Source organism: Nomascus leucogenys, chromosome 13 (genome assembly GCF_006542625.1).
Source record: "Nomascus leucogenys isolate Asia chromosome 13, Asia_NLE_v1, whole genome shotgun sequence".
Lineage (NCBI taxonomy): Eukaryota > Metazoa > Chordata > Mammalia > Primates > Hylobatidae > Nomascus > Nomascus leucogenys.
The window spans coordinates 66,864,636-66,888,650 of record NC_044393.1 but is presented as its reverse complement, the minus strand read 5'-3'; the positions used below and the strand labels follow the sequence as shown (position 1 = coordinate 66,888,650).

General features: G+C 38.0%; 1 protein-coding gene across 5 annotated transcripts in view; it reads left to right on the top strand.

The window, feature by feature from the left end:
- The window catches only part of CTTNBP2 (cortactin binding protein 2), a 164,494-nt gene that overhangs the window by 75,914 nt on the left and 64,565 nt on the right, over positions 1 to 24,015 (top strand). For 3 of the 5 annotated variants that reach the window (XM_003261241.3, XM_030825554.1, XM_030825555.1), the window contains exons 4-8: positions 4,297 to 5,950; positions 12,931 to 13,134; positions 14,427 to 14,526; positions 16,803 to 16,953; positions 19,656 to 19,910. In XM_003261241.3, the coding sequence (XP_003261289.2) occupies positions 4,297 to 5,950; positions 12,931 to 13,134; positions 14,427 to 14,526; positions 16,803 to 16,953; positions 19,656 to 19,910 (2,364 nt within the window). Of the gene's footprint in view, positions 1 to 4,296; positions 5,951 to 10,950; positions 10,991 to 12,930; positions 13,135 to 14,426; positions 14,527 to 16,802; positions 16,954 to 19,655; positions 19,911 to 24,015 lie in introns of all 5 variants that reach the window. The other 2 variants (XM_030825553.1, XM_030825556.1) reach the window with 2 other exon arrangements.

Below are 24,015 nucleotides of genomic sequence, written 5' to 3'. Positions count from 1 at the left end.
GCTTTAACATCCTTGTCGCTAATTCCAGTGTGGATCATCTTGGGCCAGTTTTTATTGATTACTTTTCTCTGGACTATGATTCACTCTTTCTTAATTTCATTGTCTAGTAATTTCTTATTGTATACTTGACACTGAGGATGATATGTTGCAGAATCTGGATTCTGTTACCTGCTGAAGAGTTGTACTTTGTTCTAGTAAGCAGTTAACCCGGTTAGATTCATATTCTGTCTCCTTGCAGTTGGCAACATCTGAGGTCTTTGCTCAGCTCTATCAGACATTCAGCAGCCACCTTCTGTCATTCTGTGGGGTCCACCCATGAATGTGTAATTCAAGGATCAAACAAGGATGCTGGTCAACCGTGGCAACCTCAGTTTCATCCTCTGACTCCTCAAGCCCATATCACCGGTGCATTGTACTTGAGCTTCAGCTGCCAGTGCTACCAGAATAGGGAATTGCCGCCAGCTGAGCAGCTGCACGAAGGCAAATCTCATCCAATGTTATTGGCTCCTTTCTTACAGGAGGGTTTACTACTCTCTCATTTCTACCTTTTTTATTGCTCTCAAGAGCCTTTAAATCACTATGTTTTATATGTTTTTCAAGGGGTTATAATTATTATCTGCAAGAGAATTAGTCTAATAACCATTGCTTCTCCATTACTGGTAGCAGAACTTTCTCTGATATATTTCATAATTGCTAAATTATAACCCCTATCTAACTGATAAAAACATTCATCTACATGTTTAATATGGTGTATTCTCTAGATTTTTGTATGCCTCTAGTGTGTTTTCAGAGGAAGAAATATAGTGCAAAGTCACACACGCATTTTAAAGTAATACAAGTAGCTATTGTGTTATGAATTGAAAACTCATATTTTTTAGTGCTGGTCACTATGCTACGTGATTCACACGTGTTGTCTTATTTAAAACCATAAAATAACATAATTATTAGGATCATACAGAACCAATTTTTAGAGAACTTACCAAGGTCACACGCTAGTAAGTTTGGGATCAGAATTTAGTACTATATCTCTTATTCTCTTAAGTACGCATAATTTGTCTCTGAGCTAAAATGGTCAAAGATTTTTTAATATAAAAATGTTTGTATACTGTGTTTATATACTGTGATTGGAAGGCTCCTGTAGAGGAAAAGGTGTTTAATATTTTTAAAAGAGCAACGTAACAACTGATGGAGTGAGTCCCAGAGGTGACGGGAGAAAATGAAGTTAATTGCTGAAGGAAAGTCCAACACTGAGCAGATGGAAACTTTTTCCCCTTAGATTGAAGGAAAGGAAATATGAATTGGTGTTGCTATGAAAATGCTTAAAGGAGGAGACAGGATGAAGAGGGGGAGTGAGTGAGTTTGAATGTTTTTGATAAAGGAGTCTGTAAAGAGAGACTAAGTCAGTTGAGTGGTCACTGGGTGAAGATTTGGAGAAAGGCAGAGGTTTGAAATATCCCCTGTAGTAAATGGCAGAGGAAGCTAAATAAAGTTAAGTAGAGTGATTGATGGTTGGGAATCAGAGGTTGAGTTTGGAGCCGTGTGTTTGTAGGTATATCAATTGTGAGGTTTCCTCTGTGCTCTGCTATCTGTGGTAAACTTTTTTTTAAGACATGTATTAGTTTGAGATAGGATTTACAAAGCACAAGTGATGGAGGACAAAGACAGAAAAGACTTAGAGATGCTTTTATAATAGTATAGTTTTCTGTATACATATTTGAGATTAGCTGAATTGCTCTCCACTTGGAACTCCTTCTCAATTTGATTCTGAAAGATGATGATCCCTAGTGCAGAATTATTGTGGACAAGATGTGAGATACAGTGAGAAAAACCTGAGACAGGTAGAACCCCGAGTGATTGCCATGACTGACACTCATTAGCTGGATGACATTAGGAAAAACACTAATATGGCCTCTAGTTACTGTTTTGTGAAATGAAGGTAGCTCTTAAAATTCTCTACCTTCAGAGGCAAATGATGAAATTTGTATTTTAATAGTAAGCGGAAAATTGGCCTAGTTTATGTTTTTCTTACATTGCTGTAAGAATTTTTTTTGTTGGGGTTAGTATAAAATACGATTTAAATTTTCTTAATAGTTCTGACTTTGCATATGCCTTCTAATACCAGTCTGTTATTTGGTGCATCTCAGAAGAGTTCAATGTGTTTTAGTTAATAATATGTCAAATTTGTGCAAGGCACCCACGTGAATAAGATATACATATAAAAACAGTATATGACAACACTATTGTTCCCCAATCTTACCTAATCTACTTGTGAATTACTCCCAAAATTTTATCAAGTAGAATAAAGTATATGTGTAATTATGCTTGAGGAATAATCTATATTCCTGATCATCTATTTATGGGATACATCCCAATGCTATTTAGCAATTGTTTGTCAAAGCAGGAAGCATCCCAGAGTAAAGAAACACTATCTCTGACTATTAATTGTATAGCAAGCCATTTTCTCCTTTTGGTCCCATGACTGACCATGAGGGGAAAGGAGTCGTAGATTTTTGTAACAGGGTAAGAAACAGGAACATTCTCAGGACTTACAGATCATGAGAGTATCTTCCTCTGTTATTGGTGACAAAAATTTGACTCAAATAAGTAGTGACTCTCTTGAGAGGATATTTGTGTTTAACATCTAGTGGAGAAAACAAGTCCTGTCCACATCTCTATAATCAGGTAGATCTACTTTAACCTTTAGGAACCATAAGGCCCATTACAGACCGCCAGTTGAACATTTCACTAGTTGGGGAAGTGAGGCGTGTGGGCCAACCTGGCCTTTGTATCCCAGCTTGGGGTGTGTCCTTTGTCCTTCATGAGCCCCTTGCGACAGATGCTCTCCTGGACAGAAGTGAGAAATTTGCAGGAACATGTTAGACTAGTGCCGCTGTGAGGCTGCCCATGTAGCCAGAATGCCCATCAGTAACGGAAGTTGATTGTTATCAATGGAACTATGTTAATTTCAGCTCATTCATTCAATATACAATTTATTAAGCACCACTGTGTGCCAGCCACTGTTCTAGGTCTTAAGGACACAGTCCCTGCCCTCAGTAAAGTCACATTTGGGGTGAGGGGGGTGCAGGCAGGTAGTGAACAAAGGTTGATAAACACAAGAGTGGGAGTTTATCAACTGTTATTTCCCACAGGGTGGTGAGGGAAGGCCTCATTGTAAAGGTGACAGCTAAGCAGAAGTCTTGAAGAAATGAACAAGCCAACCTCTTGTGCTATTGGGAGCTTTTGTGTATATTAGAAAGCCCCCTCTGGAGAAAGAAAGGCTTTGAAAGCTCCCTGTCTAGGCTGATCAGTTAGAAAAGTGATTTCACTCTGGAAAGCTCCAATCCTAAGGGCCTGTGGCTTGGTGAACAGACAGTGCCTTTCTGTGAAGGAAAAGGCACCCCTGTCTTCATGCCTGGGCAGGCAGCTGGGTGAGTAGGGAAATCCAAGGAAGGGAGAGAGGGCTGGAGTTTTGCTCTTACTCACCCTCCCACAGGTCACTCTTGTGCCATGCACATGTGGCTTACTGTGGGAGCGCTAACAGGAAGGTGTGTGGTGGGAATCCCATGCAGAGAGAACAGCAAGGACAAAGACCCCAAGGCAGGACCGTGTTTAGGAAATTCCGGGCATCCAGTGAAGCTAAGGGAGTAAGCAGGATCAAAGTAGGAGACAAGGTCAGGCTCCGGGTTCACTGACACCAAATGTAGTTCTAATAAGATTGTTCTTTAGCTCTTTAGAGTTTTCAAAGAACTTTCATATATAATTTTATATGATTTCCGCAACAACTCATCATAGGAAGCTCAAAGAAGTTACATTACTGAGATAGGTAATACAGTTAGCAAACATGGGGGCTTATAATTTAACTGAAGTCCTCAGTTTTCAGTACTTTTCATGATACTTTACCTCCGAGATTAATAATTTTAAAGCATTAAACCTTTTTTAAAAATATCACCAATTCCATCACAGAGCTGTGTTTTTACAAAAATAGACCTTTCTGATCCCTGTGCTGTGATTTAAAGCATCTGGTTATTGTTCTCTTTTTCTGTAGTTAACTTCAATAGACTTTAAAAATTCTCTATTGTTGTAATTTAGATGTCTTTATAAAGCCATTTGTGTCTATTTTCTCATTTTAATGGGTCTTTAAAATATTTCTTATCACAACACTTTTTGAAAATGTGGCATTTTTGCTAACCCAAATTATGTAATTGTTAGAAAATTAATAAAACTCACAAAAAGCATTTCCTTGGTGTAAAGAAAATTCTGTGTATTAATCAGGGTTTTCCTGTGAATTTCTTTCAGCTGGAAATGGAGAAGCTTCAGCTACAAGCCCTTGAGCAAGAGCACAAGAAGCTGGCTGCCCGCCTTGAGGAAGAGCGCGGCAAGAACAAGCAGGTGGTCCTGATGCTCGTCAAAGAGTGCAAGCAGCTCTCAGGCAAAGTCATAGAGGAGGCCCAGAAGCTCGAAGACATAATGGCCAAACTGGAAGAGGAAAAGAAAAAGACGAATGAATTAGAAGAGGAACTCTCCACTGAGAAACGAAGAAGCACAGAAATGGAAGCTCAGATGGAAAAACAACTCTCTGAGTTTGACACCGAGCGGGAACAGCTTCGTGCCAAGCTGAACCGGGAAGAAGCACACACCACTGACCTCAAAGAGGAGATAGACAAGATGAAGAAAATGATTGAGCAACTGAAAAGGGGAAGTGACAGCAAACCAAGCCTCTCTCTTCCACGGAAGACAAAAGATAGGTGTTTGGTTTCCATATCTGTGGGAACAGAAGGAACTGTGACAAGGTCTGTTGCATGCCAGACAGACCTAGTGACAGAAAGTGCTGACCACATGAAAAAGTTGCCTTTAACCATGCCTGTAAAACCTTCCACAGGGAGTCCCCTAGTTTCTGCAAATGCAAAAGGGAGCGTGTGCACCAGTGCCACAATGGCCAGACCAGGTATTGACAGGCAGCCTTCCCATGGTGACTTGATTGGCGCTTCTGTACCTGCTTTCCCACCTCCAAGTGCAAACAGAATTGAGGAAAATGGACCAAGCACTGGGTCAACACCAGATCCAACCAGTAGCACACCCCCACTTCCCAGTAACGCTGCCCCTCCCACCACTCAAACACCAGGCATAGCTCCTCAGAACTCGCAAGCTCCACCTATTCACAGTTTACATTCACCATGTGCCAATGCCTCTTTGCATCCAGGTCTAAACCCACGAATCCAAGCAGCTAGATTTAGATTTCAGGGCAATGCTAACGACCCAGACCAAAATGGAAATACTACCCAAAGTCCTCCGTCAAGAGATGTCTCGCCTACAAGTCGTGACAACCTAGTGGCCAAACAACTAGCTAGGAATACTGTGACCCAAGCACTGTCAAGATTTACAAGCCCTCAAGCAGGTGCTCCCTCAAGGCCTGGAGCACCCCCAACAGGGGATGTTGGCACCCACCCTCCAGTCGGTCGGACCAGTTTAAAGACTCATGGTGTAGCACGAGTTGACAGAGGAAATCCTCCTCCTATCCCTCCAAAAAAGCCAGGGCTCTCCCAAACTCCTTCTCCACCACACCCCCAACTCAAGGTTATTATAGACAGCAGCAGGGCCTCAAACACAGCGGCCAAAGTTGATAACAAAACTGTGGCTTCGCCTCCTTCCAGTTTGCCACAAGGGAACAGGGTGATCAATGAGGAGAACCTTCCTAAGTCATCCTCCCCTCAGCTGCCACCAAAACCATCCATAGATTTAACTGTGGCACCTGCAGGCTGTGCCGTTTCAGCCCTGGCCACGTCTCAGGTGGGTGCCTGGCCTGCTGCAACCCCCGGACTGAACCAACCTGCATGTTCAGACAGTTCCCTTGTCATTCCTACCACCATTGCCTTTTGCTCTTCCATAAACCCCGTTAGTGCCTCATCCTGTAGACCAGGTGCCTCAGACAGCCTCCTGGTAACAGCATCAGGTAAAGGGATTGAAATGTTATACCCTTTTTTAAAGAATATGGCCTCTCTTCTCACTTGCCTTGATTTTCTTCACATTGCCTTGAAACTTTTTTTTAAATTTGATGCTTCCCCCCACCCTCATTTCTTTTCTCTCTCTTTTTTTGTATTTTTTTGTAAAGGCTCCAGGGTATGGTGATTCATCTTGCTATATGAATTGCGGTTTTGCTATGCTAAGTGCTTTCTTCTTTTACAATAACTTGAAAGTAGTGGCTTAAAGCACATGGAGACCATTAATTTAGAGAGACTAAAATATTTACATGGGAGAAAAGAGTATTCCTTCTTATTAAATATTTATCTCGCAAGACCTCAGTGGGTCATCACCAGACAGTACGTGTTTGATTCTGTTCCTTCTGAGATGAGATTTTTAAAGGCATTTCAAGTAATAACACGATGTTGGATTACCAAATTGACTAGATTTGTTCTGTAATTGGTATATTTTAAGTTCTAATATCAGTTTGGTGTTTTGGTTTTTTTTTTTTTTTTTTTTTTTTTTTTTTTACCTTCAGAAATGGAGTGTGAATATTTATAAATGTGTTCTAAGTTTAGTTTATTTCAAAAGCCATGTACCCTATTTAGTGCTGCCGTCTTCCAACACTTGGGCACAGATGGTTAACATAGCATGTGGGCTATGTCACAGAAGGTTTCCACTGCAGGTGTGGCTTATGAAGTCACTGAATCTGGGACTCTTGAACAAAGAAGAGGTGGATTTTTCCCTTTTGTTATGCAGTTCTAGAGAAAGCATTGCTTTTTATTGACATGACTGGATTAGTTATTTACTAAGCAAATGTGGCTCTAAAGTGATGTTACCAAAAATACATACTTGTAAATGGCAGAGACTAGATTCCAAACACATCTGACTAACTGCAAAGTCCATGCTGTTTTCAGTTCCCAATTTTACCCCTCAAAATGTGGATGACAAAGTTCTGTTGATGCTTTGGGGAAGTCTCTCCTACTATGGGATCTTAGTGGTTGGTGGAGATTGTTGGTTCTAATGGGAGGGAACTTTTATAATTACAGGAAGGTTTGAATAGTTGTTATATTTAATACTTTGAGGGGAGAGAGAGGCAAATAGCATCATATTTGCTAATTATCAGGTGATGACAGCAGTACACTAGGATTTATTTGTCCAATTATAAGCTATCAACTTGAAATTAAGGTCTTTGAGAGGCTTTATCCATATTTTGAGGGGCAAAATAGGGAATTGGAAGCAGCATGGACTTTGAAGTTAGATCTATGTTGAAATTTAGTCTCTGCTATTTACAATTGTGCATTTTTGGTGACTTCTTATGCTACTCATACGGGGCAGGGTGGCTGTTAGGAGGATCAGATCCTATAACCTGTCAGCTTGGTATTGAGCTTAGAATAGCATGAGTAATCAATAAATAGAGGTGATATTACTGCTTCTATGATATTGTTGCTTACAGTATTTTTGAGAATTTGCTATGGAATTGACTTTAGTATTATTTTGAGATGTTTTTGCAGGCATTCAGCGTTCTATATTTTTGATCCAAAATGGCATTACTGCGTTGAACAGCTCTTCTCGTGGCCTAAAATAATTTTGGCTGTTTCTTACAAATTAAATCCACCCTCAGAGAGGAATTTTGCTATTCAGGAGAATAGAGAATGTACTATAAGATCTTTGGGCAGTCACAAAACACAAGTTCCAGCAATGTGTGGAGCAGTGGCAGTGCTATTGCCATAAATGCATAGACTGTAAAGTAGAAAACACTTCCCAGGATATAGAAGTTTTGTCACTTAAAAAAAATACAAAGCCATCTTTGAGACATTGAGGCTTTGCCACTTGTCGCCTTGGTCATTACTGTGGTCCAGGGTTTAGCTGCACATGCCCTTTGGTTTCAGCAGAGAAGCTTTAAAACCAGGATCTATAACTGAGTAACATTTTGTCAACAGGATTGAAAAGTTAACGGATTAAAATCTGTTAACTTTTAAAGACAGAGAGTTACTAATCTATTATCTATTCACCAGGATGTCCTGCCCTAGGATTCAGTAAAATTTTAGATAAAAGAGCTGTAACTCCTCTGAAAAATGCCCTTCACTTATGTCTGGAGAGCAAAAGACAATATAGACCAGAGATCAAAAAAATACCAGCCACTGAAGATACAGAAAACAGATTCCTTATTTTCTACTCTCTGACTTTTGCAATTTTGCCAAAGTATTTTATTTATTTATTCCTCTCAGAACTGCAGACTTACTTTTGGTAGAATAACTGGTTTCTATGTCATTTGCTTATAAGATGTGGCTTATTAAGGGAGAATGGAGGTGCTGGAGGCCTTGAGTCATTCAGCAAGTGTTTACTGAGCACCTAGACTGGGAAATGGAAGTGTGATAACACTTACACAATGGGGGTGTACAACTCTACAACTCAACTATAAATGTAGGTCAGCTGATCTTCCAAATAAGTTAGAGGATTTCAACTCTGTTTTGCATTTAGATTGCCCCATTTTCACCACTATGACCATTGCAACTAAGAAACACCAGAGCTGCCTCCACCCTGCTTACTAACCTGTCTGTGCCTGGTTGAGCTTGTGCCTCTCCAGGTCATGAGCCCTCTGAAGGGGATTAACCTTCCAAACAGCCACTGATTCCATTGTGATTGCCCAAAGCAAGGCACAGGGACAACGCATATCTGTCAAATACCTGGCAGGTGTCTCTTCCAATTTCAGTGATCAAACAAGCACTGAACTAAGTATAGTAAGGCAGGATTAGTCCATTTCTGCCCCTTTCTAAGTATCACCCTGGAGAGCTAATTCCCTCTGAGCCATTAGCTTTTTCATTTAAAAACAAAAGCATGAGCCCAGGAGGTCAAGGCTACAATGAGCTGTGATCATGCTACTGCACTCCAACCTGAGCAACAGAGGAAGACCCTATCTCAAAAACATAAGAAAAAAAGAGAAAAGAAAAGAAAAAGATATATATATACACACAATGTATGTTATGTATATAATATATATCTTTATATTATATATATATAAAGAACAACTAGGAAACAATTAACAGAATGATAAAATAAGTCCTAACTTATCAATCATAAGCTTGAGTATAAACAGATTAAATGATCCTCTTAAAAATAAAAAAAATAAAAAAAAAAAAGCATTGCTGGCTGCAGTGCTCATACCTGTAATCCAAGCACATTGGGAGGCCAAGGCAGGAGGATCACTTGTGCCCAGGCGTTCAAGACCAGCTGGGGCAACATGGCGAAATCCCATCTTTACAAAAAATATAAAAATTAGCTGGCATGGTAGTGTGTGCCTGTGGTCCCAGCTACTCAGGAGGCTGAAGTGGGAAGATCACTTGAATTTGGGAAGTCAAGGCTACAGTGAGCCATAATCATGCCACTGTGCACCAGCCTGGGTGACACAGTGAGACCATGTCTCAAAACATTGCACCAAAATTATATAATAATATTCCCAAACAAAAAAAGATTTAAACTTGCCTGATAAATTTTCAAACTACCTCTACCTCGGAGAACTACTGGTCCATGATCTTTCCAACTCTGGTATCCTGTGTTTCCATGTCAGCTTCTATCTATAAAAATTATGACTAAGTTAGAGCCCCAAAGAAAATTGGAATGACAGAAGTTACCCTTTTAATGAATTGTAGTATAAATTACCCAAACTCTATTTGGCAACCTTTATAGCCAAATGTTAAATTTTTAAATAACATTCTTAATTCTAAATGAACTAGAATTTCTTGTTCCTCCTGAACTTGCCAGATAAACACATTTCAAATGTCAGATGAACGGAAGCCTAAACCAGAAATCACTCCAGGCAACTGAGTTTCCATACCCTTGGAAATTGTTTTTTCTGTTTTTTCTTTTTTTATTTGATACATTTGATTTAATTTGGTTTACACCTTTTCCCTATTGAAACATATCTTTTAAAAATTATCCTCCATGTATGATTGGCTTAAAGGCTAAATCAGAAAACAAGAATGATCTGGGCTATGACATTAACCTTCTCCACCCTCTGAAGCTGATGCCGGAAGCTGTTCTCACTCCTTCCCTCTGCCATTGCATGTCCAGTCATTCCCTTCCTCCTGGCATGTTGTGCAGGATGCTCACCTTACTAATGTTTGCATATGACACTGCAAAACTGATTGACCTTTCTCTAACATCATTAGAGTAGCTGTATGAATACCGGTCTGTTCTGTCTTAACCACTATTTAACCTCTTAACTAAGCATTACCATTTTTATCATTGTCGGGAATTTCAGATGACCAGTATGGTCTCATGATGAAGTCTTATTTTTCCCATATTTAGGCAGTATTTATTAAAATAAGCTTGTCTATGCTAGACAGCATTGGAAATGTTAGTGAAGATATAAAATGTATTTACAGTTTTAAAATACTTGGTATTTATAAAGCATTTTTCTTTTGTAAAGATTTTAAAAATATATTGCAGACCTCTAAGAAAATAAGGCAACTGATATATCTTCTGTAGTTCTGTATAATAAGACACTTGAGTGGTCTAAAGATTGAAAACAAATTGAAAAAAAAATTTTGTCTTTCAGATAACTTACTAAAAATAGGGTTTCCCAGGAAATTACAGCTGCAATTGAATATTTCCATATAAAGCAGTTGAAAAATATATTTAAACTGTCTCCTCCCCCCAAAAGCCTAGATTTATGGTGAAAAAAGAAAAATGTAAACAAAACCCAAAAGAATAGCAAACCATTTACATATATTGGTATTCATAAAAGAATATCAATAACCAAGACCCCTTGGATGAGATCTAAAGAGAGAATGAAAGAGAGGCTGAGTATGAGCCCCATTCCCTCCTGTTCCACAGAGGACTGTAGTGCGATGCCTTCATATTGCCTGTGTTTGCTTTGCAGTCGAGGTTTTATGCCTTCGTGTTTATAATTTCTCTGTTTATCCATTTCTAATAAGTACTGATTTAATTTTTGTGGGCCTGTTTTTTGTTTGTTTGTTTGTTTTTAAGAAAATACAAAAGGTAAAATGTACCAGAGAGGAGCCTTCTTGTAAGTATGAAGTAAAAATACTACTTTTGTAAGAAGAACTAATGAGTATCAGTAGGAAAATATCATAAAGTTTAGATAAATATTGAATTTTATGAGCATTTTAATTTTGTATGTCACTACATGTAGTCCTAATAGGATTAAAAACAATAAATTATTCATAGACCCAAATAATTGATTATAAAGATATACTATCCAGCTTTTTATTAGCAGTGTAGTTTCATTTGTATAATTGGCTTTGTTTTGCCTTTTTAATAAAGAATTTTTTAAATACTAAGTTCCTTTGATATGTACTTTTAAAATATTAAGATAATTTAAGGCAAATAATTTAGGATTTAATCATAAGAATTGAGTATTACATATGTATTAATATGACACTCATATGCCTAGAATAATTATGCTGATACCAATGTACAGAGAGTATAAAACATCCATCTGTTGTATCTTACTAAAGGGATATTACCACATATCGTAATCAGGTGGCCGTTCTGCCTTGTATTCCACTGCTAAGAAAGGACATACAGGTAAATACGGCGAGATCTTATCTCATCATGCCACACACTTGCAAAAGGATGTAAAGTCAAAAGCCCATGTGACCATTGTTATGAGCAGAAGTTTCAATGTGGTTTTAATTTTCTTTTACAGGTGGTAGTGGATAGTTATAAAACATTTTAAAAATCCAAATGGTATAGTTCCTTAATATAAAATTTTACTGCAGCTAGTAAAAAAGTAATCTTTGTTTTATGCACAATGAGATGTATTGTGCATATAGAAATTCAGGATCTAGTCATTGTGAAGCACTATTTAGAATAAAGCCCTCCATCTGTGATCACTTTGGTCAGGACAAAATAGTCCTAATTGGTCTGTGAAAGTGTGCCCTTAGGGATGAATATATATACATATGCACAACGATGTTACAGGTATTAGAACCCTATAAGGAAAAAGAGGAAAATGTCTTATTTTGAAAATTCACTGTATTTAAGTCTAAAATACACAAATACCTATATGTCACATTGAATGAACATTTTTACTTTACTGTTTTTACAGCCTTTTGATCAAGGAAGAATTCAGAAAATTTTTCATGCTATATGCAGCCGAATTCACACACTTAACAGATTCTCTTCTAAAGCTGCTAAATACTGATGAGAAATATCTAACTATGATAACTCATTGTTTTTACGTTAAAATTATATAGTTGAGTGTCCTGTTTGGTTGGCTGATTAAAAGTTTGTTAGGCATTTTGTAAAGGTGGCCAGATGATACAGTCTTCACAATTGTATATTGAATATTTGTGCTGGTTAACTCTAGATCCAGTTATGTATGTTATATTTTATTATCTCTTAATACTGAATAGCAGTTGGCCTCCATTATTTCTATTCCCAAATAAGGGAATTCAAGGAATATAAATAGACTCTTTGGTCCATCTTAACGGTTTACATAAAATTTGTAATTAAACATTTTAGAAACCTTGTTGAAAAAGAAAAATCTGTTTCTTACAATTATTTCTGTTACACCTAAAAATATCAGTTTACTTTTCCAGATTAATATTGAACTAGAGGAAAACTTTACCTTGTAAAACCTTTACATTTTAAAATTCAAATTGTTTTAAAATCCTGAAGAGGAATTTGAACTTTTAAAACAAGACAGCCATCTTAAGTTTTCCTAAAACGAATCACCACTTTAACACTTATCTGTGCAAGACTCGTGACTAAAAATAATTTTTCACCATGTATGTTGATTTAATTAGCAGCAGATATAAGATCTGAAATAACAGTCCAGATTCATGCTAAGTAAATATTAACAGATTGATAATGTTAGAAACCACGTAATCCTCTAGGGACACATGTTCATATGTTTGTGTGTGTGTAATTCAGAAAGGAATGGGTAATATCTGTCTCTTGTCTTTGCTCCTACTCTCTAACGAGGGTCACTTTAACCTACAGGCTGGTCACCCTCCCTAACCCCTTTGCTAATGAGTGGTGGTCCTGCCCCCCTGGCTGGCAGGCCCACCCTTCTTCAGCAAGCTGCTGCCCAGGGAAATGTCACTTTATTATCAATGCTGCTTAATGAAGAAGGACTGGACATTAATTACTCCTGTGAAGATGGCCATTCTGCCTTGTATTCTGCTGCTAAGAATGGACATACAGGTAAATATGGCGAGATCTTATACCACACACTTGCAAAAGGATGGAAAGTCAAAAGCCCACGTATCCATTGTTATGAGCAGAAAGTTCAATTTAGTTTTTATTTTACAGGTGGTAATGGATAGTTTTTTTAAACATGAGATTTAAAGTTTTTATAAACATTTTAAAAATCCAAATTGTACAGTTCCTTAATGTAAAGTTTTACCAGAGCTAGTAAAAACTAATCTTTGTTTTATGCAAAGATTGCTTTGCATTTGTGGTCTGTTAGAAATACCTGATAAATGAGAAAGTCTAATTATCAGAACTTTAGTGCTACATGCTACAGTGAGGGAAAGTTTTAGCAGTTAGGTAAGGTCATGGGCCTGAAATTGTTCCACAGTTGGAACAAGTTATAGTTATTTGAATGTCTTAGCCGAGAAGTTGTGTAACTATAAATGGTATATCGATGACGACTGGGAATTGTTCTTTAAAATGCAAATCCTGTAGTCCAATATACCAAAACATGTGGGAGTGCAGAAAAAGAGAGGATTTGACCGCAGATGCAAAGTCAGATAGCATTGCATATGGGAGCCCCTATGATTGTCGATTAATTCAGATAAATGGAGGATCCTAGTGACCTCAGAGAGCCCGTTGTTTTTAAAGTATTCTAGAATTCTTCATGATCACTATGGAGATTTTCTTTAATATAGAAGAAGTAAATCTAGTAAGTAACATGAGGAATGTGACATCTAGGTGGTATTTATTCCTGAGTTAGGTGACTTTCGATGGGCTGTCCTTTAGCCTCGTTCATGGAGTTAAGTGTAGGATGCCCACCATCCAAAAGCAGTTTAAAGATTAAATTAAATATCATAAAGTAATAATTTACTTAAATACAAAGAATGGTATTTCAGTTTGGTAAATGAATTTGGTTCTCTATCCAGGAACATTATTTTCTGGGATAGACTAGTAGAAAAATCTGGTAAAGCATTTTCTGGCACATGACATTTTTTTTTACTCGGCAGCAACTCTTCCCAAAATGCACACGCGCATGGGCACGTGTGCATGTGTGCACGCACCCGCACACAAACCCACGCATCTTAGTGAGTCTGGGGTATTATAATCTTTGGGAAAAGAGGCTGCTTTTCCTGTAAAATAGTCTACAGAGTCTCAGGTCTGCCATGATGGAATTGTGAGATGAACTGTGCAGGGGAGAGTCCCTTTGGGTTTAGAATCTATCTACTTTGATTCTGCATTTGAATTTGGCCCATCATAACTCCAAATGGGGAATTTACATGGCTTTCTATTAAAATCCATAGACTGTGTGAGATTGCTGCTGAGTGCAGAAGCCCAAGTCAATGCTGCTGATAAAAATGGCTTCACACCCTTGTGTGCTGCAGCTGCTCAGGGACATTTCGAGTAAGTTGCTCTTAATTCTTTTTTTCCCACCATCAAAGGAGCCTCTTTTTATAATTTGCACACGTATTTTAGTTCCTGCTGAATGTGTAAACTAGTGCTTAAAATCACTGGCAAATAAATTCACTAAATATATTTGAGGATTTAAATGCAAACTAGGATTCTAAATTTGCTCTTAATAATAGTTATTGTTTGAGGGAAGTGAAGAAGAGAATTGTGCTGTGTCCCAATTGAACGTGAATGAACTTTCTTTGGAAGATCATCTATTGCATATCAACACATATGTCATGAGATAAAGGACTGTTGAGAAGTTTGTTGTTCACTGTTTTACACCATTCCAACCCCCCAAAAGATTTTTTACTTATGATGTCACTGAAAGTAGAACATAGAATTATATTGGTTGTAATAATCTAAGTTTCCTAGTGGTAATGTATTCTAATTATTCATCTTGTTTTACCATTTAAAACAAAATTGAAGCATGAATTTTACATACTGAAAGTAGTTTGAGCATTAAGCCAAAGAGACCCTATTAATTAAAATATACCTAACTTTAGCAATGATTTCTTTAGTAGCTTACTAAGTCAGTTAGATATAGGCATGACTTTTTAACATTAAAAGTCATATTTTAATTTAAAAAAATAGAAAATAGCTAAGTTGCTTTCTCTGCCTGTGCTGAAATGGCAGGTTGTGGGAAACGCAAGCTGCTTTTAACTTTTTAATCTAACTGTCCCAATGGGAATGTTCTTAACAAATTCCAGAATTATTGAAATACGAGTTTTTAAGGTTGACCCCATGTTATTAATCATAAATATAACTTTTTTAAAAATTCAAAATGAATTATTTATGTATAGCATGATTTACTTTTCTGCATATCTACCACATACCTCATTACCCTGAGTTTGTCATTGAGAGCCCTAGACACTGATTTTGCTGTTACTCTTGAGACATATCCTGACTCCTTCAAAAGGAATTTCTCCTTCTGAGCTGTGCTTTTTACCTTTACTTTCACCAGGCAACCTGTAGGGCCACTTTCTTGGAGAGTATAGCAGTCATAGGAATGGAAGCATGGATAACTCTGCAAAAAGGAAGGACCCTGGAGAAATCTGGGGATTGATTTTTTTTTCTTTCTTTCTTTTAGACGGAGTCTTGCTCTGTCGCCAGGCTGGAGTATAGTGGTGCAATCTCAGCTCACTGCAACCTCCACCTCCTGGGTTTAAGCGATTCCCTTGCCTCGGCCTCCCGAGTAGCTGGGACTACAGGTGCAAGCCACCACACCCAGATAATTTTTTGTATTTTAGTAGAGACGGGTTTCACCATGTTGGCCAGAATGGTCTGGATCTCCTGACCTCGTCGTCTGCCCCCCTCGGCCTCCCAAAGTGCTGGGATTACAGATGTGAGCCATCATGCCAGGCCGGATTGGTTAATTTAAATGTGTCTGATACACACATATATCAACATGTCACTTAATTTAAAAAAAATGCATAAATCAGATACTGCAAGGGAAAACTAGGAAAAACATTCATTGGAGTGAAAATAAAAGATGAAGTGGATTGCTTCTTACTTTGATTATGATTTAGCCCGCTTTTCTAAGTTTATTCTCAACTAATTTTACAACTTAAGCTCTATGTGTTTAGCTAGTAAATAAGTGTCACAAAGTCTTGACTTTACCTCATTTCTTTCCTCCTTGATTCTCAGGACAGCGAGTTTCTGCTTAGCTATCTTTTTCCTCATCAACTAGCCGACTTCAGGAGACAGGACAACCTCTGCTGTCTTTTCTCCCCAAGGCAACCCTTTTCTCAGCCTTTCTGCTGCCTTTTATAGAGAAGGCACATGGTGCCCTGCTGTCTATGCTATTTATAATTATTTTCTGAAGTGAAAATCTCAGAATGACTCAGCAGCCTTTTTTCAATGTTCAAACTATTTTGAACCAAAATAATATATATTTATCAAGTACAGTTAAACCGTTCATCCCAGTAAGTTAAATTCTAAGGACTCTACTTTCACAAGTTGGTTACAGGGAAGTGTCATAAAGCAGGTATTAGCACTTTTCAGATTTTCATGGGAGAAATTAAATTTTATGATTAGAATATATTTTCTAGCCTTGTGAAAAAACAGTATTCATGTAATAAGATCCACAATAATTGATATATATAAATAGAAACAATTGATGTATATAAAGATGCAGCATTGCTTTCTTTTCTGTGTTTAATATCTTGGTTAGGTGATGCTTCAAAGGTCAAACCCAGGTTTTATGTAATTAATCCTAATCTTGTGTTCAGGTGTGTAGAATTATTAATTGCATATGATGCTAACATTAATCATGCTGCTGATGGAGGACAGACACCTCTATACCTGGCCTGTAAAAATGGAAATAAAGAATGTATTAAACTCTTGTTGGAAGCTGGAACCAATCGAAGTGTAAAAACCACAGTGAGTACCAGTCCGTTTTTTTTCCCCCTGTATATATAATTTGCAATATATTTGTAGACTATACAACTAGAAAAACAAAGTAAATTAAAATAGAGGTTGCTTTATTTTGTTTTGCTTGTAGGATTTGGAAAGTGTCTGACCCTTGTTTGAATCTCTTTCCCGTTAATTAAATGTCTTGTTCATTAGCCTAACCAGTCCTTTAACCTCTGAGCCTCAGATTCATCTGTCAAACAGGAAAGCAAATACCTATACTTTGATTATTTTTAGAACTAGGGCAGACAAGGGAGGTACAATTTTTTATTCATTCAACAAATAATAGTCTCAGATCCTGGGTTTTCTTAAGTAAAGGAGGACCAATGGTTAATAATATAAGCAGAGATGTGGCTGGACGCGGTGGCTCACACCTGTAATCCCAGCACTTTGGGAGGCTGAGGTGGGCGGATCACCTGAGGTCTGGAATTCAAGACCAGCCTGATCAACATGGAGAAACCCCGTCTCTACTGAAAGTAGAAAATTAGCCGAGCGTGATGTTGCATGCCTGTAATCCCAGCTACTAGGGAGGCTGAGGCAAGAGAATCACTTGAACCTGGGAGGCAGAGGCTGTGGTGAGCCGAGATGGCACCATTGCACTCCAGCCTGGGAAAAAAAAGCAAAACTCTGCCTCAAAAAAAAAATGTATATATACATATGTGTGTGTATATATATATATATATATATATATATATATATATATATATATTAGCTGAGATGTAATAAGCTAGATATAAACATTTTAATGACTCATTGCTAGAGCTTTTTTCTTTAAAAAAACTTCCTATTTTTTGAAAATCTGAGAAAACAGTTTAGTTTTATATTTTTCATGTTATTTATATATAACTTGAGAAATCTGTGGTGTTACACATATTCAGTATAAAATTCTATAGTGAAAAATGAATTAATTTTGTATCACAGGGCTGAATGAAAAATAAGTAGCACAGCATAAAAATTAGTCACATCCTAAGTTAGAGAACACAGAAATCCATTCTCTCCAACTAGTTGCTGATGAGCTAAACAAAACCTTTAGAAGTATAGATGCTCAAAACTCCAGAGATAAACAGTGTAATTGGGAACAATTATGTCTTGTGACTTATAAGAAAGTATCAAAAGGAAAATAGAAATTTTTTTTCCAGAAATGGTTGCATGGCCTTTGTAATATAAATTGGGAAAGGTCAAAAGCACTTTTACTCTTCAGTAGTAGACTACTTGTGTAGTATACTGTTATACTACCCAAGTAAAGGTGTCCACGACCCAGTGAAGAACATGCCTGAGTGGAGCTGATTGAAGCTCCAGAGTCTTGTCTTAGCCAAGTGGACTTTATTTACCTGATTGGAGCACCACTGTCTGGTCTTAGCCAAGTGGATTTTATTAGTATGAGATACCAAACCAGAGAAAAAGCCACATTATAAAGGGACGGCTTTAGCAAACGGTCAGATGACTTAGCCCAAATTTAGATTGTTCGTATTTATTGCCTATTTCTCTGTCTTCTACCCTATTATTTTTTAAAAGTGTACTGTAGCTTACTGAAATATATTTAGTATAGCAATGTGAAATACTGCATGAAAAAGGTATGTCAAGGGGAAATTAAAGGTAGAAAAATAAAGCCAGAGTCACCAAATCACCAAAATAAGGCCAGGTTCTTCTATGAAAAATTTTTTAAAAAACTAAAGAAGATGGGTGCCTGAGTAGAAGGCAGATCAATCTCTATATAAAGATGAAGAGACTATAGATAGAACCTAGATTTTTCCCAGAATAATGCTTGTCAAACTTTAGTGTATTAGAATCTCCTGGAGGGGTCGTTAAGTCAGATTGGTAGACCCCATCCCCAGAGTTTCTGATTCAGTAGATCTGAGGTGAGGATTAAGAATTTACATTTATATAAAGTTCCCAGGTGATACTGATACTGCTGGTCTGGGGACCACACCTGAGAATCACTGCCCTAAAAAGGACTTCTATTAATACCTCTACTCTAGCAACCAGCTAAGTGGGTAATAGAGGCTCCAAAGTAATATATTCTAGAAAATAGACCCAATAATTTTAGTTGAAACATTTTTTAAGCTTATAATGATCAGTATCCCTCTGCAGTCACAAAACACTCAATAGGGGTCCATAAACCTCCACTGAAATTATTTGGCTTTGTTTTTTCTTTATGTCTACCTTTTCCCTGTTATTTAGGATCTTTCCTTCTGGGGTGGTTGGCATAAAATTTTAAGATCACAGAGTTAGGTCAGTGCCTTATAAGTAAAACTGGCTTACAACTGCATTCTTTCAGTACTCTACTAATAACATTATTCTTGCATATAAATTTTTTAATCCCTTTAAGATAAAGTTCATTCTCTTTCATAGTATTAAATTGAGATTTTGATTTACCATACATAATGCTCAGTTATGCCCTGGACAGTATCTGCTCACCCCAAATGGTTAACTGGTAGGTAGAAATGATTACAAAATAGCAAACATAAGTCATAGCAGTTGGAAATATTGTTAACTAACAGGGGTCAGAGAACTTTACCCAGCTCATCAGTGATGGTGTTCAGGATTGGAATGCCTGCTTTTCCCAGCTCAGTGGTCCATGCCCAAGAACATTTAGAAGTGAACTTTCAATAACACTATCCTTGACATTAATGTTGTTATCAACCCTTTCCCCCTGGTCATTTTATTTTCAGGATGGCTGGACACCAGTTCACGCAGCTGTGGACACTGGTAATGTGGACAGCCTCAAGCTTCTTATGTACCATAGAATACTAGCTCGTGGAAATTCTTTCAATGAGGAGGGGTCTGAGTCAAGTGTCTTTGACTTGGATGGAGGAGAAGAGAGTCCTGAAGGCATATCCAAGCCTGTTGTTCCTGCAGACCTCATTAACCACGCCAACAGAGAAGGCTGGACTGCTGCCCACATTGCTGCTTCCAAAGGTTTTAAGGTGTGTCTGGTAGCAGCTGGCCTCATCATGCAGCTGTAATTTGATGAGCAGCAAAGTTGTCTGCTATAGATTAAGTGTACTTAAATTGAATAATTGGAGACTGAGTGATACAATTGCAGATGTTATTTACCAATACGAATTGACATTATTCCTATGTAGTAGTTACTTATGGTCAAGGGTATAAGAGACTTTTAATAAAAATCATTTATTTGTAGTTCGTTAATAAGAAATATGAGGGTAATTTCAAACATTTTATCTTATCTACTATAGGAGCAAATCATTGGCATTGATTTAGTCCATTGGGTTGCTTACTTCAGTACCAACACCATGCTGCTAGTTAGAGGCAGGGTCAGGATTCACACTCATGCTGCAGAGCTCATTCTCTTGCCCTGTACCCTCAGCTCCCAAACTTATCCCTAACTGTGCTGTCTCACCGATATCTAAGAGGGAGCTCTAGATGCTCAGATAGAGTACAGAAAGATTCTGAATATTAAAGAAATAGTATAATATAGTAGTCCATTCACTCATGTTTTTCTGATGTCAATCACTTTAGCATTAATATGTGTTAGCAATAAGATATTAGGAAGTTCCTGAGTGCAAGGCACTGTCCGTGCTAACATTTGCAAGGATCACTTTTGCCATTAGGTAGCTCCTAGTTCAATGGCAAGTGTGCAGAGTACAAGACAAATGTAGGATAAGAAAAGCACACATAAAAAAAATGAACACAAGGAGAACAGAAATGCAGCTGGAACAGTATAAAAATGCAGCAATTACAGGAAAAAGAAAGAGAACATACATATTTCAAAGGGCAGAGCTCCAGGAATGTTAGGCTCAGGCATGGCCCATTCTGGAGGTGGTGGAAATTATTTTGAGCTTTGCAAGGAGGGTTAAATTCACCATTGCCACTGAAAAAGGAGAGTGGTTCAGGTGAAAGGAGCATTAAAAACAAACACATGGAAGTAGGGAGGTGGATAACAGGTCCCCTGTTAGTTGGGATAAGGGAGAGTAGTGAGAAATGAGACCTGACTGGGAGTTTCACAGCAGGGCCCAGGGCCTTCAATGACATAGCAAGGAGTTTGATCTTAATTTACTTGTCAAAATGAAACCATTGAAAGATTTTGTACAAAGGAACAAAATAATCAACTGAATAATTTAAATAGATTCATTTAGCAACAACATCAAGAAGATTTGAGATTACGAAGAAATTGATATCAGGAAGGGATACTACATGAAAGATGATGAGAGCAGTGGAAATAATGAGAAATATTAGGAATGCCCCAGGAATGAACATGAATTAGATGAGGGAAATGGGGGAGCTGAATAAAAAGATAATAGTGACATTCCCAAAAAGAACAAGGAAAAGGCATCATTTTGATCAAGAAGACAGAATGCAGTTTTAGACATGCTGAATGTAAGTGCTACGATTTGTTCATCCAGATGGAGATAGCTAACGATGTGTATTTAGAGCTCCTGGTTGGGTAACTTCCTGTTATTGTGATCTTAGCAGAAGCTGTTCATCTTGGACTTTGGTGTTTTACAAAAATGAGAAAAGGGCATGATTCAATTCAATCTGGAGGTATTGTTTGTTAGCAGTAGTTTTGTTGTTTTGTTTCCCCAACTTTACCCTTTGACAAAAGAGATACAAAAATTCTGGGAACTTGATTTGTATGTATTATTTGAATGGAATGCAATAATATTTGACATAAAAGTTTTTGGGAGACAAAGATGGAAAATGTGAATAGTTTAAACTTGAATATGCACTGTTAATCTAGGACTATGAATCTCTTGCTGTTGTAGAGGTTCGTGGAAAGGGTAGTTTGCAACCTGCCTCCACTCCTTTAAAAGAAAAACTCTGAATGTAATATGAGATGTTAATGATAGGAGTATATTATGCCTGCACTCAGCCTAGAGGCAAAAAAAAACAAAAACAAAAAAAAAAAAACAGGAAAAACAAAACCTGAACACCCTTGATCTAGGATGTTCAGCTACTGAACCTCTCAGGCTAGGCAGAAAGGAACCCACTCCCCAGGATGAGTTACCCTTCAGTGTAGGGCAATTGTGATGCTGCTCAGCTCCTTAATTATGAATTCTTTATTAGTTCTGGTGTTTTTATGATCAAAGATGGCATTGTCATTGATTTCTACACCTCTGGCATATTGTCCAAGGGAAATGTGACCTCTTTCTCCCATAGACTATGACTCTCCTTTATTCTTTTACTTTAAGAAGCACAAGATGAATTTTGGACAAGGAAAGAGATTTTTTTAAGTGGGCATGACTGACAATATTCACACACTGCTAGGCTATTAATATATTTTTTAAGCCCTAGAGTGGACATTTAATCTTCTAGTCTAACCTCTCCATTTTATGATTAAGACATTTAAACCCCAGAGGGTTTAGTAGATAAAAGTTGGGAATGAAGCCCAGATTGCCTGAGTCCATTAGTCTTTTCATTGTACCATACTTCCTTCTCCCCTAGTCAAAGATATTGGAAAATATATTTGTATCATTTGCCTAATATTTATATTCTGGCTGAGATAGTTCTTCAGAAAGTAATCCACTTATAACTAAGTTATTAAGGCCAGGTTTCTGAAAAGAATACAGCTCCAAGCTAGTCATTGCATTGGTAAAAAGATTCTACATTGACCACAAGTAGAGCTTAAAAATATTTTTTTTCTTTCCTCTAGCATACGTTTGTCTAATCTGCACAGGGTAGTAGTATCATTGCTACCCGAGAAGATGACTTCAGTTTCCACATGGTTTTCAGTAGAGAATTGTGGAATTTCAGAGCTTGAAGGGACATAGCATAGCTCAGCGGTCTCCAACCTTTTTAGCAGCAGGGACCAGTGTCATGGAAGACAGTTTTTCCATGGTTGGGGGTGGGGTGGATGGGAATGGTTTCAGGATGAAACTCTTCCACCTCATAAGGAGCATGCAACCTAGATCTCTTGCATGTGTGGTTCACAATAGGGGTCACACTCCTATGAGAGTCTAATGCCACTGCTGATCTGACAGGAGGCGGAGCTCAGGCAGGAAGGCTTGCCACCCTCCACTCACCTCCTGCTGTGCGGCCTGGTTCCTAACAGGCCACGGACCCGTACTGGTCTGTGACTGGGGGTTTGGGGACCCCTGACATAGTTCATCTAGTCTATGTCCCTTGTGTTGTAGATAAAGAAAGTCTTTATCTACAGCAAATGGGAAATGGGTAACTAATTCCTGAAGATCAAATTCCCAAATCTGTCCTTTTTCCACGTTAGCCCCTGGTCTTTTTTCCAATGGTTAAGAAATTTGTGCAGACCACCATTAAATGTTATCGAAAAACGTCTCTCTACACTGGCCTGACTATTCCAGAGGGGCTGCTGAACTAAGGATAAGCCTTTGTTTCCATCATTTCATGTGAATAGATACATGAGTTTCTTAACGAAACTTCTGTTCTGTCATGAAACCGTTGACATGTTAGTTTCCTGCAACAAAAACAAATTTAGGAGATTGTCTGGATTTGAGTGGCTCTGTTTTTGAAGTTCATATACCCAGAGATTTTTTTCACTGGGGGGACTGCATGAATTTTTGACTACAGGAGGAGGTTATACTTCTCGCTTATGTGTTGCCGAAGCCAGTGGCTTCCTGTCACTTCTGCTTTTGCTCAGTCTCCCTGGGTGTTTTAACAAGTTGATGATTTAATGCAAACTCCTCTCTCCCTGGGCTTCCAGAACACTGCCCTTTTCTCGCTTCCCCTCCAACTTTGCTGACCAGGCTTTCTGTTTGTTTTTCTGCTTTTTGTTTTTTGGGGTGTGTGTGTGTGTGTGTGTGTGTGTGTGTGTGTGTGTATGTGTATTTTAACTCTAAGCAACTCCCAAGCTTTATTCTCAGCTGCCTACTCCTATTTTCTAAGAGCTTATCCAGTCTTTCAGGAGTCAACTGTGACTCCTGCAGTAACTGGTCCCAAACCCATATCTACATATCTGCCTTTTTACTTGTCCTCCAGACATTCATCTCCAGCATCCTGGAGGTCATCTCTGGGCAGGCCCACTGTCCTCTGATCAGGTGGTAGCCCTCTTGTTACCCACTTTAGATCATTTTTTTGTGTTAGGATTGCGATCTGCCTAAT